This window comes from Cupressus sempervirens, chromosome 1, assembly GCF_028749045.1.
Source record: "Cupressus sempervirens isolate cs-2001-9-10 chromosome 1, ASM2874904v1, whole genome shotgun sequence".
Classification (NCBI taxonomy): domain Eukaryota; kingdom Viridiplantae; phylum Streptophyta; class Pinopsida; order Cupressales; family Cupressaceae; genus Cupressus; species Cupressus sempervirens.
In genome coordinates this window covers 320695683-320716486 of record NC_143118.1, presented here as the reverse complement: position 1 = coordinate 320716486, position 20804 = coordinate 320695683, and the positions used below count along the sequence as shown (strand labels likewise).

General features: G+C 38.3%; 1 protein-coding gene across 2 annotated transcripts in view; it reads right to left on the bottom strand.

The window, feature by feature from the left end:
• MAD1 (mitotic checkpoint family protein) overlaps positions 1–20804 on the bottom strand; it is a 235189-nt gene that overhangs the window by 179632 nt on the left and 34753 nt on the right. For both annotated transcript variants that reach the window (XM_089823838.1, XM_089823840.1), the window contains exons 3-5: positions 6995–7155; positions 6362–6559; positions 6172–6264 (exon numbers count right to left, since the gene is read on the bottom strand). In XM_089823838.1, coding sequence (XP_089679964.1) covers positions 6172–6264; positions 6362–6559; positions 6995–7155 — 452 coding nt within the window. The remainder of the gene's footprint in view (positions 1–6171; positions 6265–6361; positions 6560–6994; positions 7156–20804) is intronic.

Below are 20804 nucleotides of genomic sequence, written 5' to 3'. Positions count from 1 at the left end.
CATCCAAATCTACTACAAAGAGGTTGTCTGCCATTGTATGGTTCCCCATGGTAATGCTCAATTGTAGGACCAAATGGGTACATGATAAGAGGGTTCCTCCCGCCACCTTGACTTGGAATCTTACATGTGCCTTCATACATTAGTTAAGGAAATTAAGTGTGGCCCTACAATTGAGCGTGACTATGACCTGTTTTCCCTAAGAGTAACCCATACCCAAAAATGAGTACACCTCGGAGTACCAACAATAGCAATGGTACCTTCTCACCATACCAACTTAGCAATCCTCTTCGCACTTCTTAGGTTAACCTACTTGGAAGCTTGTTGACCATCTCCTTTACCTACCTACTCCTCATGCTTCTCCTTGCAGTTAGAGATCACTTCAATGTAATGGAATTTTCCCTTGCCTAAGCATCGATGAACTGGCTCCCATGGGTCCTTACAGTTAAAACAAAGCTTCCTCCTCCTAACCTCTTGATGGCCTCATCCAATGATGCCTACCTCAGATGGGTTTTGTTTTCTTTCTACTTCAAAGCAAGAGGTCGCTTGGGGTGAGAATAACTCTTGGAAGAAAAAGAAGAAGAAGATGTCACCATGTCACGTGCCTTCTTGATTTCCATTGTGAGTGTGCTAGGGTTAAAACCCTTGACCCAACCTTTTACAAGTCCAATTCATCCATCCATTAACAATAGAAGCAATCTCCTCTATGAAATGTTTGTAACCAACACTGGCAATTTCTGAAATTCTATGTAGTTATCTACCAATTCGGTCTATTTTAGTTGTGCTAACTTCTTGAAGTTGAGCTCCAGAGTCTTTTCGTCAAAGCATTCTATAAGTTTCTCTGTGAAGTCAGCATATGAAGTGACTTGATCATGACCGAGGGTGACCATCCCATGGTGCCATCATTCATGAGCAACTCCTTTCAGGTGAAGTATTCTAAACTTGATTGCTTCTTCTTCAAGCATTAGGTTGAGCTAGAAGTAGGCATCCACCATCTAAACCCATGCTCACACTAGTTTATACCCAAAGCCATCAAAGGATGCTAAGCTTATCTTGCTAACCTATTGTTTAATGTCATCATTGTAATGGCCATGTCTCCTAGAATATCTCATCCACAAATACACATAATCTTTGAAGGGTAGTCTTGCTCCAAAATCAAACTAGTCTTTTCAGAATCTTGCATCTCCAAAAAATTAAGCTCTTGTTCTTCGCGTTGTTCAGATCTTTGAGGAAATGTTCAAGGTTCCTCCATTTGTCCTTTCTTCAGCCAAAAGTCTAAGGGTCTCTCATGTTTCTTGTTGTCCCTTTGTTAAGTCTCACCAAAGATTCAATTAGTTTTTGTCCTTTTGTTGGCTCATGTAGAAGTGCCATCATCTCGATGCTTGATTCACCTATCTTGTAAATTGATTGGGATCTTTTCTGCATCCAACATTAACCACGAGTTGGCAAGATCACCAGCTCTAATACCACTATAATGTAGCCAAATTCCTTTTTAGTCATAGAACAAACTATGCTAGCTTCTTGTGATGACTTCACCTTTAGTGGCAACTCGATACCTTTGTACTAGCACAGTACCACCTTCATACTACCTCCATACCATCTCTGCATTAGCTCTATACCAGCACTATACGAGCTTCATAATAGCACCACCACCTCCTTACTAGCTTCATTCTACCTCTATACCAACTTTGTACCATCTCTTTACTGGCTTTGTACTAGCACTACCCCTCTATACTAGCTTGTATGTACTCAAATACAAGGATGTAAGTTGTGGATCAGATCGCCAATGACAGGAAGATAGATCTCAGATGGAAATGAAGATTCACACATGCAAGAAGAAATTCGTAAATAATGATAGCACTTCTGATTAAATTAATTAGATGTTCAATACAAAAAGAATGGACCAAAAGAAAAATAGGATAAGGAGTCCTCCCATTGAATCTGCAAAACCAAATGAGAGGATCTTTTTCCTTCGAAATCCCAAACAACAAAACTTCAATAGGAATTCACAAATACAAAAAAAATATCAAATTCACATACCTACAACAACCTACAAATTGGCCTTATAAAGGGCTTTGGGGAAGCTTCCTGAAGGATTAGAAAAGTACCAACATGGAAAACACACTACAAAGAATAAAATAAAAAAAGACCCCAGATATAAATAAATTAATTGTCGGGGACGAATATACAAAATATTATTCTACTAATTTATTTAACAATGTCGGGGACATCACAACGTTGGAAAGTCTCCCATCCTAGGAATGCAAAAAAGTCTTTTTTAGAGCCTAGGGACATTAAAAAAATTGGTCTTTATTTTGTCATTGGTGATGATCTTCATTCTCCCTTTTCACTTTTTCTATAAAATCAATGTTCATTGTTATTTTATTTTTTAGGCTGAAACTTGTGTACAAAGAGAGTCCAGCAGCATGACAGGATATAGAGCGTGAGGGGTCAACACAAACTGATGAGGGAACAATGATTTCAGATACAGGGCTGGTTGGTGTTAGTTTGGTAAAGCTTGACCATGAGGATTCAAGCAGTTCTGGTTATGAGGAGTTTGGGGAAGATTAGAGGTCTGCACTCCATTTTAACATTTTGTACTTGTTTAATATATGATAATACTCATTGTAATCGTCTTCATGATCCAATTTGAATGAATGAAGGATTAATTTAATGCAAAGCACAAACTGATCACACCAAGACGGAGAAGCTGACCAAGGAGGTTAACAGTTTAGACAAGGCTCCCTATGGCACGTCTTCAATTGTTATGAAAATGAGTGAACAGCTTATAAAACTGCATAATGTTGTTCTGTAGGACCATTTGATGGGAAATATACTAGATATACTTCAAGTAACTAACTTGAGAGTGAAGCACCTGGCACTTTCTACCAACAAAAATTCAATGCAGTACTAAATTGAAAGATCCCCGATAGGTATTTATGGGAAAAACCTAAATTTGTTTGCTCCTTTTTGTCTTTGACCGATGCATGATAAATGAGGTCTGATTTTTCCTTTTTCTGTAATTTTAATTTTGTTTTTGTTTTTTCCTGTTTTCTGATCTTTTTGTGTTTTTCTGAGGTCTGAGAATGCTGATGGAATTTCCTATTGGAATGAACAAAATCTAAAATGCACTTGATTTAAATTGAAAGAAAGGATTTTGCAACCAATAACTGAAGTATGGATTTATAGTGAGGCACATGGATCAATTACACACTAGTTCCCTCGGCAATAGCATTTTTATGAACTCCGATACAGAAAATCAAATGGAAAATTGACTCATCTGCAACTCCAAAGTCTCCAAAACCCTAACTCTAGGTAGGAAAGTGTTATTCAAGAGTGAAGGGTGGTACGGCAAGGGTTGTGCCAGTGATTTGTGGTGACATCAGCTGCCAAAAAACCCTGATCTGCAAATTTGTAACTGTAATTTGTTCCCAATAGGTCAATTTCTCAAAACCCTACTCCAGACGTGATGGGAATTTGCAAATCTTCTCTGTTCTAGGCTGCGGCCTTGCACCAAGGGCTGGAATAAGTCTGAAATAACATGAAATGTGCCCGGATTTTCTTTATGCTCTCAAAATATGACTGGCTGTCGCTGATCAATTTAAATGCCCTCCAACCAACTTGCCAATGACTGCTCTGATGAGAAAATGCTGCTACAGGACTGGGTTTTCACCCAATCACTGATTTCCAAGGGAGTTTTCATTCCCAGGTTCCGATCTCTGCATGCAAAACATGTGTAGAACTCTGTTCTCCAAAAACCGACTATAAAATGAATTGTAGCATACCCAAATTGGACGCCTCCACTTTATTTTTAAGCTCTCAAACGCTAGGTGTCAGCTTTCAGGTTACGTTCTTGCATTTTATAAACATTCCTCCACTTTATTTTAAGCTCTCAAACCCTAGGCGGCACCTTTCAGGTTACATTCTTGCATTTTATAAACATTCTTAAAAAATTATGACTTTATAGTTTATTAAAATAGCCCCTCCCTCACCTGATACCACCCCTTGAGGTCTAAGCATCATTTTTCAAAAGTCCCTCTTTTAAAAAAACTTAAAACTTCAATGCGTAGGAAGGTGTGGCAAGGACATTTTCACTTCATTATTACAAGGTGATTTATAATCTCGCTTTATCTTTATTAATTAATTATTTAATCCCAACTTAGGAAATATTTAAATATTTCCCCTTTTATTCATAACATAGATGAAAACTCGCAGTTCAATCGCCGAGATTTTAGTATAAACTCACAATTTAATTGCCGAATTTTTAGTATAAACTCGCACTACCATTTCCTTCACTGTCTAAAAGCAAAAAAAAAATGTCATTTTTGAAGCTTATTTCTTATTTGCACAAGGATTTAGTCATTGTTCCAGCTCAAGGGCAAAGGGATCTATACAAATATAACATTTAAGTATAAGTTGCATTTACTTCCTTTCTTATACTTTATTATATATTTGAACAAATATTGCTGGGATGTTTGAGAAAGGTTTCACCTTCATAGGAGTAAAACTACGGATTCTAGATTTTGGGGGTTTTCAAAACAGTCCAAGCTTGGCCAAATTTCAGGATTCAGCATGCCTTCGACAGTGTTATCTCCCACAACCTACCTTGGCTATTTGAGGTAAAATTAAAGGAGGAACAAAGATTTCCTAATAATTCTGAATCATTTTCTCACAAATCACTTGGTTTCAGTTCTTTATTCCTAAGTCCTGACAGACTTAGCCCAACCACTTGCTCACACCCAAGACAAGCATTACTTTCCAGCAGCCCAAAATTGCTCAAACTCACTCTCGGACTATTTTACTATGATGTAGTTACTTCTAGTTTTATATAAACTATTTACCATGATGTATTTACTTCTAGTTTTATAGAAACTAACTGCAATGATGTATTTACTTCTAATTTTATAATAACTATTTACTAATTTGTTTCCCACCATCAACATTCCGCATGAGAATGTGATTTTGTACCCACTTTGCATTTATATATACCTAAACTCTGCTTGTTTCTTTTGGGTTCTCATTAATTAAATAATTGGATAAATCTTATCATTGAATTTTGCAATAAAAATGTATTTTTAATTAAATTGGAGCTTATTTTTATGTTGCCAAATTTTTTTTTAAATTGGCTGAATTCTTTCCAAGGTTTTTTAGGGGGCTTGGCAAGTTTTTGCGAGTGAGTTTTCCATCTACGATTCATAATATGCTATTCTAGACTCAGAATTAAAATTTGACTGAAGCTCTGTAATCATTGATGATGCCTAAGTCTTGCATGCTAACTGGTAGTTGTCCATAAAAGTTAGGCTCGCTAAATGTATGAGATGGTCTCCAATCAAAGGGTCCTGGTCTACTTTATGGTCCTCAAGGTTGTCAACTGTCAGTCCTCCCTAAAAAAGAGGGGATGATCTCATAATCATCTGAAATGGTTTGTAGACACCTTGAAACCAACTCTCAGTCATTCCCTAAAAATTTGGTATACCCCCTAAAAAGGAGGAGCTGCCACCTGATCGTCTGAAACAGCTCACATAGCCCCTACATAGCTCCATAATCGTCTAACTGAGTGCCCTACCCATACTGTTGACCTAAGGGAACTCTAATGATAGGTTGACCTTTGCTCATCTGCCTGTCACTTAGGAAGGGGCCATTACATAAACAAATAGTACCAGCTATGATGATTGATACAGCACTTTCTGGTACAAAGTACATAAGAAATTTAGTCTTATTTTCTTTATGATTCAGTTGTCATGTGCTATATAAAATTATCAACAACAAGGTAAGAGACTTGAAGATGACTTCTTTGTGTATATTTTGAAAAGCTTACTTTAAACTTTTGGTTGGTCAATGTGTCGACGATATGGCCAGAGACTTGTGCTTGGTTTCTTTTTATGTTTTGCTGCGTTTGATTTTAGATTGATCAGCAGATTGCAAATTTGTGTGTGTGTGTTGACTTTGGTGTATCTGTGAGCTTCTCCCCAGATTTTTTGGCTACTAAAATTGTTGGCATTTGTCAAACAAGATAACTGAACAATTTGTACATTATGATGCTTAGGAAAAAAAACTTAATTCAACATGTGCGATAACTATACTGATTTTATATGGTAGCAAGTATAGATCACAGGCAATTGATATGCTCTGCACTTCAATATGAGTTTCGGATAAACTGGGATAATTATATACCTCAGACAACTGGCTTTTAAGTTCATTATATTGTTTCTTCAGATGTTCTGCTTCCTGCTCTGAGCTATTTGCTCTACAGGTTTCTCTCTCAATCTGAAAACAAATGGCATCTCAATAAAACTTGCAAAGAATTACTGTGTAAGTCATACCGTACATATGATAATTTTGTAAGAAGATATAGAGAACACACCTCTGCCCTGAGTCGAAGAACTGCAAGGTCAGAATCCTTCTGCAATCTTAAGATTTCAGAATTTAGACAGGCAATTTCCCTTTCAGCAATGTCAGATGACTTCTTTATTTTCTCTTCAAGCATTGTGATTTTATCATTAGCAACAATTGCTACTGATTCTGCTTCGGCACGTAGCTTCATTTCATGCTGAAGCTTCATCTGAAAAGAAACACGAGATATTATGACATTCTAAGTTGATTTGCATGTAATCGTGGCTATGAAATAGATCCCAAATTTCAGAACATTTTTAATATGTGATAGACTAACAAGCATGCGTGGAGAAAATTCACTACGCAGCAATAACAAGATTGTGAGTCAATAAATCCTCAACTATCACATGGAAGTTTACACTCTTCGAAGAAATAAAGGAAATAATTGAGATATGCCTAATGAAGAAGTATGGGCAAAGTTACTGGAGCTATAGAAATGATATAAACATGATATAAACCAAAGGAATCACAAATGAGAGAACCAACATGACTGCTGCAGCAAACTTAAGGAGTATTCCAATTTCCAACAAACAAACTGACATCAGATTGTTGAATTTCTAACATCTATACTGTAGGCATAATATTTGGTAAGAATTCTATAAACCTCAAGTGCACTAGATTGCTTCATGCGTGTTTGAAGGCATTCTTGAAACTCTTTCAACTCTTTTGAAAATTGTTCCTGAACAATCTTCTCACGTGCATTTGCAGCTGCTAGCTCCTGTTCCATTTGTTGAATACGACCTTCTAATTGGGTTGTCTGGAGATCTGCACCTCAAAGAAACCTTTATTAATGCCATGCGGTTGAAGCCGCAGATAATGTATAGACTATTAGCTATAAGAATCATATACCTGAATCCAGGTCCAAAAAAGGATGGAGCAAAAAAATTGGTATAAAATTTAATCACATTGCAGTAGAAAGACAGTAGAAAATTAGTATTTTACATTTCAGTCGAACACGTTCTAGTATTCAAAAGAGCTGATTTTCAAGAAAAAGGTTCATAATAATAAGTACACTGAGAATAAATGTCTACAATTCTCTGACCCAATGCTTCAAAAACTTTCAAATACATGTTCACTATCAATTCTTACAGACAACATTTGCTCAGATTTTACGATGCACTATGGAGTTCAATTACAATATAGGGCTAGATACTGTCTTACATTAATTCTAAAAGACATAATAATGAAATGAGTACAAATGAAGAAACAAGAGATCACCACACCTGCACATATTATACACACTTTTATTATGCCAGTATAAATATATATTATAAAAGATATTGGTCACTCATCATCTGTACTATGTCTGCCTAGAGATTCTCTTCTAGGTTCCACAGCATTATGAGAATGGGAACAACAAGGGAAGCATTTTGGAGACAACAGTCAGAGGACTGTTCTTTAAGGACTTGAAGGAATATACAAAGATGAAGAGACTAATATTTCTACTAAGATTTCACAATCCATTTGATGACATTTTGTTGCTTCTAGATTCAATTGCGTAAGTTTTTTCATCAATATTTCAGATCATGCTCCATGATCCATCATCAGGATGAAAGTGTTGAAGATTATAGCTGAGATAGAGATCTTTACCTCTGATATTGCCATATGATACATTCAATGTCTTCAATATGGTTAAAATTGAGATAATGCCTCTGGATTGCGTCAGTAACTAAAGAAGGATTTATGGTGATATTTCTGTCATATTCATTTGTATCCTTCTTATAACCAACTGAGCATGGCGTGGTATCCAAGGTGTGTTAGGTGTCTCGCCCTAAATATCTAATATTTTATTATATGAAGAGACATGCAACATACGAAGAGACATGCGTTTGGAAATATGACAAGACTTGCATTTGGAAAATGAAGAGACTTTCAGTTATGACACGAAGAGTCTCTTAATCCAAGATAAATATGATTTCTTTGGGTGATGAGTGTTTTCAGTTGAAAGCATTGTACTCTGACCTCTATTATTTAATTAAAGAGAGGTTGTTTGGGTGTGGCTGGGTTTTTCCCCTCAAGTTGGAGGGTTTTCCAAGATAAGTTGTGTCTTTGTGTTCATCATTTATTTATTGTTGTTTATCGTTATTTATGAGCATAACTTTAGCATGGTATCAAAGCAAGGTTAGATGACAGCAAATAAGGTAGCTTTTCTTGCTCACTAGTTTGTGCATCTCTTGCAGATTGCATAAAAAAATTGTAGGCATCTATAAGCATCGATTGTTATCTTTTTGGGTAGTTGCAATAGAGATCAATCTACTTGTGATGACTTTCAAGTTTTAGATGTGCCTGTGCTTCTTCATCTCTGCAGTATATCCTAATAAGATCTGTTCAAGGTTCTCTAAGTTTTAGATGCTTCATTATTTTTGGTCATTTATGTTTGTATGCTTCTTTAGCATTAGCGAGTTATCTTTTATGTTCATGGAATACTAGATTTCGTGCTACCTTGATAACGCCTTTGTTATGAACAAACAAAGTGGTCAGTCCTACCGGTTACATCTGCATATCTCCAAGCATCTGATGAAGCCAAACAACTCCACAACCTGCATTGATTGTCCCTCTGTATTCAGCCTCTATAGAGGAGAAAGAAACTACCTTTTGCTTCTTGTTGGGCCATGTGATGGCACCTGATCCCAAATTGAACAACTATCCAAAAGTCGACTTTTTATCATCAATAGAACCTGCCCAATTTGAATCTATGAACCCACTGAGTCTAGTAATAGAACTTCAAGAGTAAAGAAGTCCATAATTTGAAGTGCCCTTTACATAACGAAGCACATGCTTTGCTGTCATCCAATGATCAGAGTTGGGCGCTATCATAAAGCGTGAGATATAGCTGATTGCAAAGCTAATATCAAGCTTGGTAGCAGACAAGTGGATGAGGTTACCTACTAGTTGCCTACATGTAGTATCATCAATGGGAAAAGAATCAGACTTGGTCGATAACTTGAGACTTTTCTCCATGGGTATAGATGCAGGCTTGGAATCTTGCATACGAAATTTCTCTAACAAAGATATGACATATTTGGACTAAGAGATCAATATACCAAAAGACTATTGTCGAACCTCAACACCTAGGCAATAATGCATGAGCCCAAGGTCAGTCATATCAAAAGACTAGCATAAATTTTGTTTGATTCACTGAATCAAAGATGTCGAACTACCAATGATGATCAAATCATCCACATAAATAACCTGAAGGATGATGTCACTGTCAATAGTCTTGATGTACAAATTTGAGTCTGAAGAACTCCTCTAGAAGCCTTCATCACTAAGGTACTTTTCAATTTTCATGTACCATGCCCTAGGGGCATGCTTCAAGACAGAGAGCTTTCACCAACCTGAGAACCTAATGGTCTTTACCAACAACCTTGAAACTAGGAGGTTGCACCATGTAGACCTCTTCGTGGAGATCACCATTCAGGAAAGCACTCTTGACATCCATCTGATGGACCCTCCAACCAAACTATGTTGCCATGGCTAGAACTAATCTAATTGTACTCATCTTTGCAGTAGGAGCAAAGCTCTCCTCATAATCAATGCCCTGACGCTACGAAAAAACCTTTGCAACTATAAGAGCTTTGTACTTATCCAAAGTACCATTGGATTTGTATTTGATTTTGTGAATCCATTTACAACCAATGGGTTTCTTTCCTGATGCAATATCAGAAAGGACCCAAGTGTTATTCTTCAACAAGCTCTAGTGTTTAGATGTCATGGCATCTTCCCACTTTGGAATTCCTTTAGCCTCATAATATGTTTGAAGTTCAATCATACTGTGGAAGCAAAGTTAACAGACTTTGTAGGTTTGCTCTTTTTCTGAGCAATTCTCTCATCAATGAGCTCTTCATCACGAAGATCTGTCTTAGCTCACAACTTAAGCCGAAGAGCAGAATGACCAACATTAGTATCATGAGATGCTTAGTGATCAGGTTCCTCATCAGAAGAATCTGGATCAAACTCAGGTGAAGCATCTATAAATCGAGGTGATCCTACAGAAGAAGGTGGAGGTGTCTATACAGAGACCATTGGTATAGTTGGAGCTACTAGAGCATTCTCATCAGGTGGACCTAATGGAAGCCTAGCTCCCAAATCATGAGCCTTCATAGGCTGGTCTGTTGGATCAAGAACAAGAGAAACGGGCATGAATAGTCCTCGCTACGCATAAAAGACTACATCACTACTATACAGGAGACGAGATGTCTCAGGGTCAACCAAGCGATAGGCTTTGTGAAGACTATTGTATCCAGCAAGCATAAGTTTCTGACTCTTGGCATCCAACTTGGTGCGTGAGGCATTAGGGATCCAAAATAAAGCAAGGGAGTCAAAAATCTTCAAGTGACTTATTCTGGGCTTGCAACCTTACCAAGCCTCTACCAGAGTCTTACCTTTGACCACCACTATGGGTGACTGATTCAAAAGATAAATTGCAGTTCATTGCTTCTGCCTAGAACTGCTTTGGAACATGTTTGTGTTCGAGCATGGATCGAACCATCTCGGTGATTGTTTTGTTCTGACATTTAACTACATTGTTCTGTTGTGGTGTGTAGCGTGTGCTTAACTGGTCTTTGATGCCATGAGTATTCAAGAAGCTAGAGAATTCATGAGAACAAAATTTCCCCCCATTGTTTGACCTAAGAGTAATAATAGATTTCCCAAACTCTTTTTCAACTAAAGGTTTGAACTTCTGAAATATAGGAAATGCATCTGATTTCTTTTTAAGAAAATACACCCACATTTTTCTACTGAAATCATCAACAAACATCAAAAAATACCTGGACCCAAGGATAGGAGTGGCCATAGGCCCGCAAATATCGGCATGACCAAGCTGAAGTACCTGTGAAGCTTGCCATGAATTGCAACTAGGGAAAGGTGTGCAATATTGCTTCCCAACCTCACATGCATTACAAACTCCAAGTTGTTGAGTTTGAATGTCTGATGAACCGAGGACAAGCTCTTCCCGAGCAAGCTAAGATAGATAATGCACATTTAAGTGCCCATACCACAAATGCCAAAGTGTGTTAACAAAAGACCACCAAGCAGCCATAGCTAAGTCCCAAGAATCACCAGAATTAGTAAGAAAAGACCATGATCCACAAGACCCAGTGCAACAATAGACTCAGTCGCCCTATCAATAATGGTACACTAATGTGAATTGAAGGTGACATCCAACTGTAGAGAATGTTGTAGCAACTGACTAATTGAGAGTAGATTTAGTTCCATCCCTGGAATGTAGTACACTTCGAAGAAAATGAGATTCCTCCTAGTAGACTGAATCTAAATGTTGCCTTTGCTGACAACAATACTATTCTCCACCACTAAAAATAATAGAATCTAAGTAAGTTTGGTAGTCAGTGAACTAATCTCTGGGGTGGGTGAAGTGACAAGAGGCACCTAAATCAATATACCAAGCAGACGACTTTACATGACCTGTTGGTCTTTTAGCCATGAAGGCGTAAAAGGTAGATTATGTTTGCTCAGTGTGTTCTGCACTGTTTGTTTTGGGTTGCAAACCCAATTGCCTAGATTGGGCAGCTAAGCGTTTCCAACATTCAACCTTTATGTGATCAAACTTGTGGCAGTAGTTGCAATGAATGTTCTTCTTTCGGAAGCCTTTTGAGGCTAGAGCACAGGACTTCTACTAAGAAGACTGTTAAGACTTGCCTTTATCCTTCTAAAAGGATTTAGCAACAAAGGCTTGCTCTTTAGAGGTGGAGCTAGAACTGCTGCCGAACTATTGTTTCCACCGATCTTGCTGAAGCAAAAGTGTGTAGAGATCTGTGAACATCAAATCAACACCAGAAAACGTGATGTTTTGAGTCTTAATATAATGCTCGTAGGACTTCGGTAAACTCCGGAGAATGATAGCTACAATGTCCTCTTCCTCCATCTTGCAACTAATGACAAGCAACTGATCACAGATTTCCTGAATCCTATTTAGGTGAGCATGGAGTGATGTTCGCTCATCCATGATAATAGATAACAGAGTGCTCTTCAAGAAGAAAGCTCTACTTTTGTCAGAAGTCTCACGAAGATTTTTGAGATGTGCCCATATCTCAGTAGTTGTCTTGCCAGATGCAATCTGAGAGAGTTTATCATCAACTATGGATAATTTGAGAAGCATCACAGCCTCTCGATTATTCAGATCCCATGTATCATGATTAGTACCAGGGGCAATCAAACGCTGTGTAACACAACCAGAATGATCAATATTCCAATATTCAAAAATTGCTATTATTCGTTGCTTCCAGCTTCCATAACTCTGGCCATTGAATTTTGTATTACTCTCGAGAAAAATATTTGTTAGAGATTCCATAGCGTATTTTTCAATGAAAAAGCGTGAAAATCTACGAAGACACGTACAAGGGAAAAAAACGGAAGACCCAGAAAATTTGAAAGGTGACCCAGTAGAGAGCTCGAAAAAACTACAAAGAACATGTCAGTTTCTAGATCCGCTAGCTCAAAAATTGAGGCACAAATATCGAGGCACCCAGAAAATCGAAAAACCCATCAAGAATCTATAATCAGGAAAAAAAATTCAAGCACAAAAAATAGCGGAAATGTGCAGAAAAACATATGGCAATTGCAAAAAAAATGGCCGTAAGAAGCAGATATCACAAAATATAATTTTGAAAAATATTGCTCTGATAATTACGAACAAGAAATTATAAATATTTTTTGAAAAATTCAAAGAATTGGCTCTGATACCATATTACGAAGTAATTGGTAAAATACTTGCTTGTTATTAACATAGACCAAGAAGTCTATATATACAAAAGAATAAAGCAATGGTTCTTTAGGAAACGATCGTAAAGAATAGTATTATTCTATTCTAGCTAAAAGAAGGCTAAAGAAATCTAACAGATAACTACAGCTAACTAAATATTAAAAACCTAAAGTGGAAAAAGTTGCTTGAGCAACTTTTGCATTTTTTGATGGATGAACCTTGTCCCTGAAAAATGGCGAGCGGGAGCGAGAACGGTGAGAGTTTGGGCGGAAATAGGATTTTGAATCCCCCTGTACCTGGAGAACAGTCTAGGAAACTCCTTGTCAAATCTGGGGATGATGGCGAATCTGGGGATGTAGATGATGGCAGGTTCCTGGCAGATGCGGAGGGGGCCCAAACAGAATAAAAAATGGTCTAGCTTGTTTGGGATTCGACCCACAGGAAAATCTGCTTTTCCGCCGGTAAAAGACATTTCAGCAAACGAGAAAGGTAAGTTTTCTATTGAGATTCTTGATCAGATTATTGATAGAAACATCTCTTGTATGGAGTCTACTCTGGTTGGGCGTTTCATTGGTGCACAACTTAATATTGAAGGTGTGCGGGCTTTTGTGCGGGGTCAAGTGGATATTTCTACTATGGCTAAAAGCTGTCTTTCTTTTTGTTTCTCTTGTGATGAGGATAAGAGAGATATTTTGTGTAGTAGTCCTTGGGTTATGGGGAAGCATACCATTCTTTTACAGAAATAGGCCCCCAATCTTTACTCCTTGGATGATTCTGCTATTCAAGCTCCTGTATGGGTGAAACTTCATGGTCTCCCTCTTGAGTTCTGGATGGAAGATGTTTTCAAAGGCATAGCCAACACCTTCGAGGAACTTCTCCCTTTAGATCCGGTGACGGTTTCTAGGAGTAGATTGAACTTTGCCAGGTTTTGTGTTGGAGTATCCCGTGGGATAGACCTCCTGGAATCTATTGCTCTAAAATCTAAACTTGGGGTTTGGGACCAAAGGATTGAATATGAATCCATCCCTTTTGCTTGCTTCCATTGCAAGAAAGCGGCTCACTGGGCTAAGAAATGTCCTTTATTGAAAGGAAATGCTAAAAAGAATGCTAAGAAGAGCAAGAAAATCTAGGTCAAAAAAGCCCAACCTAAAGGGACAGTGGCGGGAGTCGAGGGGCCTGTTCCTCCTAAGGACATTGCCCATTTGGATAGTAGCAGTTCTTCAATGGGGGAAAAGAAAGATCTATCTAAAGAGTCTGTTGTGGTGACAATTGAGGTGCTTTCTCCTACTAAGAACCAAGCTCTTTTTGAAATCTCCAAGGAAGGTCATAGGGAAGTTGTGGGGCCTGTTCCTTCAAAGGACCTTGCTCATTTGGATAGAAGAAGTGCTTTAGTAGGGGAAAAGAATGTTCTATCTATAGAGGTCGCTGTGGCGACTGCTGAGGTGCCTTCTCCTACTAAGAACCAAGCTCATAAGGAAATTTCTAGGAATCCAGAGGTTGTAGTGGATGCGGCTGGTGTGGATGTTGTTTCCCACCAAGATACCCCAGTATTGCATGATATTTCAAAGGAGAATGGGGAGATATCTAACTTGAGAAATCAAGATGGGGAGGATATTGTTTTGTCAGGTCCCTCAAAGGACTTCAGTTCTGCCTTACCTTTGACAATGATGGTTGATTTGGCTACCCCTTCCCTGGATCCTCTGGAGGTTCCAGATTTGGAGATTCCTTTTACAGAGGATAGGATTAAGGTTTCTAATGGTTCCCGCAAGGAGACTTTACCCCAGGCCCCTGTTGTGAAGGATAATTCCTTTGTTAGTGGAGTGGTTGAGGACATTCTCACTATATCCCATGTTGAGGAAGTAGCTATGAAAAAGGATAGTTCTGAGACTTGTGGGACAGCAGGAGGGAAGAAATCTAGAGGCAGAAGGATTAAAGATGGAGAGATCTTTACCCCAGTGAATAACAACAAGAAGGAAGCCAAAGTTGATTCCAAGCGTAGTGCTGCCATCAAGAATGGTGATGTTGGGTCTTTGCCTTCTTCTACTGGTAGACCTTCTAATCAGCATAAAAGAACAGCTGAGGCTATTAAGAGTATAGCTGATGGTTGTCAGAGAACTATCCTCGATTCAAAACATTTTGTTAAACTATGAAGATCATATCATGGAATATTCGAGGGTTAAATAATCCTCACAAACATGATATTTTAAAAAATATGATTAGGGATAATAGACCTGATATTTTTGTTATCCAGGAAACTAAGATGCTCAAAGATAAGGTGGAATGCCTTTCTATCTTTAAGGGAGGAAAGATTTTTGGAAGTGACTCTGATGGTGCTTCGGGTGGCTTGGCGGTGTTCTGGATTAACAAATGGATTCGAGGGGAACTCATTTATCAAAATAGAAATATGATGAATGTGCGTTTTGTTAATTCTAAGGATAATTTTAATTGGGTTCTCACTAATGTTTACGCCCCTAATACTAAATGGGGGAGGAAAGCTTTGTGGGAAGATATTTCTAATCAAAGAAAGCTTTTTGCTGAGGATAACTGGTTGGTGATAGGGGATTTTAATACCCCCCTAAAGGAATCTAAAAAAAGGGGAGGTAATCAGTCCATTTTGGACAATAGATTAGATCTTATGCACTTTATTGACTCCCATATGCTTCATGATCTTGATTTAGATGGGGTTGAATACAGATGGACGAATACAAGAGCTGGTAAGGATCTTATTTAGGTTAGACTAGACCGGGCCCTTATCAGCAATAAATGGATTTTGAAGTTTAAATGCTCTCTTAATGCTCAGGTTCGGGTGGGCTCTGATCACTTTCCAATTTTCTTTTCTGCTGACCCTTTTAGTTTTAAAAAGAATTTCCCTTTCAGATTTGAAAAAATGTGAACCCTTCATCCTAATTTGGAGAACCTCATTCAAGAGTGGTGGAATATTGATGTCGAGTGTACAGCTATGTTTAGAGTGGCGGCCAAACTGAAAAATGTCAAGAAACACATTAAAATCTGGAATAAAACTACTTTTGGTAATATTTTTGAGAACAAAACCAAGATATTGGAGGAGCTTAAAGACATTCAAAATAAGATTCAAGCTGATGGTTATGAGATGGTCTCTAGGGAAGAAGAGAGCAATAAATTGGTTGAACTTCATGATCTCATTTCTAAGGAGGAGACCTTTTGGAGACAGCATTCCCGAAAAGTTTTTCTTAAAGAAGGTGACAGAGACACCAAGTTCTTTCATATGACTACCTTGAAGCATAGGATGGTTAATAGAATATCCAAACTCATGACAGCTGATGGTATGACTGATAATGAAGTTGTCATTATAAGGGAGACTATGGTGTTCTTTGGTAGCTTGCTGTAGTGTGACCCAAACCTGAATATGGAAAAGCAGCAAATGTTCTTGGACAATATTCCTTCCTGTATTTCTGAAGCTCAGAACTCAGTCTTGACTTCCATTCTCTCTTCGGATGAGATTTCTAAGGCTGTTTTTTCTTTTGAGGGTGATAAGGCCCCTGGTCTTGATGGTTTTCCCCTCTTGTTCTTTCGTAAATATTGACATATCATTGGTCCTGATGTTTGTAATGGTGTTAAGGAATTTTTTGGTTCAAGAAACATCCTTAGAGAGTTAAATGGGACCTTCATTGCCCTAATTCCTAAGAAGCCGGGTGCTGATAGTTTGGATCAGTTTAGGCCTATCAGTTTATGCAACTCTTTTTATAAGATTATTTCCAAACTTCTGACTCTCAGAATTCTCTCCATTCTTCCAGTTATTATTTCTGGTCAGCAAAATGGCTTTGTGCCTAGCAGGCAAATCTTGGATTCCATAATTACGGTTCATGAAAACATCCATTCTCTTGTGGCGTCTAAGAAGGAAGGGTTTCTGCTTAAGTTTGATCTCTCTAAAGCGTATGATAGAGTTGACTGGAATTTCCTCCTTAGGTGCTTGGAAGCGTTTGGCTTTAATAAGAGATGCAGGGATATTATCTTTATGCTTATCTCTTCGGCTTCCTTTTCTGTTCTGGTTAATGGTTCCCCTTCCTCCTTTTTTAAGGCTTCCAGGGGCCTTAGACACGGAGAGCCAATCTCTCCTATTCTTTTTGTTATCTTGGCTGAATGCTTGGGAAGATTTATTTATAATATGGTTGTTAAAGGTGGCTTTGTTGGTCTTAGCCCTTCCTCCTCTACTCTAGTGTGCTCGCATCAGCAATTTGTGGATGATTCTATTGTCATGGGGGAGGCCTCGGTGAGAAATGCTAGGAATATTAAGAAGGCTTTGACTGACTATGGGGATGCTTCTGGCCAAACCATTAACTGGAATAAAAGTGTGATTTATTTTATTAATGTTAGTGAGGCTAGACAATTAAAGATTAGAAGGATTATTTGGTGTGAAAGTGGATCCTTGCACGGAACTTATTTGGGGCTACCTTTGGGTTTATCTCCCCCTAATAATTTTTGGAACTCTCTGATTGACAAGATTCACTTGAAACTTGCTGGCTGGAAGGGATCCCTCCTTAGTCAGGCTGGGAAGGTCATTGTTTTGAAATCTATCCTCCAAAGTGTGCCGCTCTATGCTTTGAGTGTCTTTAAAATCCCGAGAAAGTTTGCACTTGCTATTGAGAAAATATAAAAAACTTTCTTGTGGACAGGTATGGAGACTAAAAAGAGACTTCCTCTTATTGCCTGGGAGAATGTTTGCATTCCCAAAGGGAAGGGAAGGCTTGGGCTTTGGAGGATTTCTTTTATGAATGAACTTTTATTGGCTAAACTTCTTTGGAGATGGCATAAGGAAGAGGGGGAATGGAGGAATATTTGGGATTATAAATATAATTGGAATAACTTTTATTTTTAGCATTTCCTTGTTTCTGATTCTAATCAAGGGGGATCTCAGATTTGGAAGAATGCTCAGAAATTTAAACACATTTTAAAGAAAGGAGTCAAATGGAAGGCTGGAAATGGTTTGAAGATACTTTTTTGGGAAGATATTTGAATTTTGGATTACCCCCTCTGTGAGGATCCAAGATGGAATGGGTTTATGGAGCAGTGCAAGACTCAGTTTGGTACTCTGGTTAGTGATTACTGGAAGAATCACTGATGGGTGAATCTTCTTAGCGTGGATTTGAATCTTGTTGAGCTCGCTAAATGCTTGAATGCTTATTGTTTGAACCATGAAGATGATGTTCTGATTTGGAAAAAGGATCCTAGTGGTGTGTACTCTACTTCGTCAGCTTTTGCTAATTCTTTTGAAGATTATGAGGTTCCCTGCTAGACAATGGCTTGGGTAAAAGGTATAACTCCTAAAATTAATATCTTTTTTTGGATCCTTTTGCAAAACAAAATTTTAACTCTTGATAATCTCAAGAAGAGAGGATTCTTCATTGTTAATCAGTGTGTTCTTTGTAAGAATGATGAGGAATCGGTGGATCATTTAATGCTCCATTGCCCCTTTACTACTGAGGTTTGGGATAAAATTTGGGACTTGATGAATATGGACTGGGTCCCTCATGCTACTATCCAATTGTTCTTTTTGTCTTGGAAAGCTCCTTCTAAGAACCCTCTGATTATTAAATTGTGGGATTTTATACTTCCTTATCTTTGTTGGGGGCTCTAGAAAGAACGTAATGATAGGATCTTCAGAGGAGTGGAATCCAACTCTATTCAGGTTTTCCATGAAATCAAGGTCCTTCTGCATGAAAATATCAAAATTTGCAGTAACGGACAGCAACCTTCTAATGATTGGGATGTGGGGGTGATGAATAATTGGAATATAAGGAGCTTGATTCTGGATACAAAGGATCCTAACCCAAGGGAAAGTGCTAGATGGGATTGTCCTCCGACTAATTGGTTTAAGTTGAACTTCGATGGGGCCTCAAAAGGGAACCCGAGCACTGTTGGCTATGAAGTGTTGATTAGGAATTCTAATGGTGATTTTGTTAGCGGTATGGCTATACCTTTGGGGTGTCAAACCAATCATGTTGCGGAAGCCTCTGCTGCTCTTTATGGTCTTATGTATGCCAAAGACTTGAATCTAGTAAATATTTGGATTGAAGGTGATTCCCTCAACATTATAAATTGCTTAAAGAAGATATACACACCTTCATGGAACATTAGTAACATTATATCTAAGGCTGGGGATATTATTGATTCTTTTCAAAATTGCATTATTTCCCATAATTATAGGGAAGCAAATGGCTTAGCCGATTGGGCTTCCAATGTGGCGTGTTATAATGATCAAAAAATCATATGGGATTCATATGCCACTTTACTTGCTGATGGCCACGAGTTTGTCAAGCATGACAAATGGAAATCCCAACAAACATTTTTAATAATGACGCTCTCAGGGAATTATGATTTTTACCTCTTTGTAGTGAAGTGGGCAATTATTTTTGGAAATGTGGGCAGCTCGCACGGATTATGGGTTACTTCTTTCTATCAATGTTTAGGTTGTGGTGATTGCAGGGTGATTGGGGTTCTTCAGTGTGAGGAAACCAGAGCCTCATCTTGCAGAGAGTTTGGGGTTTCTCAATCAGAGCAATTTAGGGTGTTTGGTGCAAAGATTATGGGGGGAAAGCGAAAACGGGTCAAACCACCTAGTTGTGCGGAATGGAAGAATAAACCAGAAGTTTGGGATATCCTAAGGCGTAGCAATTTTACCAGCTACATGGAGAGACTTAAAGGAAATAATCCTGCTATCACACACCAATTTGTAAAATCTTGGAAGGATGGCTCAGTTTTGGTCGGGAATCAGAGAATGGAGGTTACGGTTGAGACCATTGCGAAGGCTACTGGGTTGGATTTGGACGAGACGAATTTCTACAGGGAAAGGAAGATATCGGACAAGGCAATTGATGATTTTGTTAAGACCGAACAAGAAAGAAACTGTCTGGTTAAGATAGGTACTTCGTACTTTAACCCGACTTCTGTGTCTCATCTGTGGCGGTTTATTTTCTTTGTCATTATGGAATATTTAACTTTGGATGGTACATATACCAAATTGTATGGTTATCACTTTGTGCTTGCAAACCATTTTCGACATAATATTAGGGTGAATTTTCCTTCCTACCTGTTGCAATCTCTTGCCATTTCTACTCAAGCCATTTAGCGTGACCCAACTGGGGAACATGTATGCCATGAAGGGCTTATGGTTTTGATCATGAATGTGCTCAAATCTAAAAAAATCCAGAAACCAAGGAATTTTAAAGTGGAAGATCAAGATACTGAAGGGAGTATTCAAGAAAAAGGCTATGACTTTGATACAAAAGATGAGGCTGAAGGAGGTCTGGCTAGCCCTAAAATTGGTTCCGGTGGCAACAATAAGAAAAAGAAGAAGAATACTGCGAAGGAGGATTCTGACCGAGAGAGGGAAAGTGATTTTGTTGAAGAAAATGTTCGCGAGCACATCAAAAATAGGGGAGGCAGTAAAGGTAAAGGTAAGGGTTGTCTAGATGAGAGAGTGTCTATGCATTCTGATGATGAGCCCTTGGCTCAACGCCTGGAGAGGAAAAGGAAGCCTGTGCGATATCAGGTCAATAAAAATGCTAAGAAAGTTAAAGATGATTCTGATGCTGAAATTGATGAGCAGGGGTCTAAATCTAAAGGGGGTGATAGTGGGTTAGGGTTTTCTAAAGGTATGTTTGGCAACCTGGGTTCTATTCAAAAGGACATTGGCATCTTAAAGCATAAAATG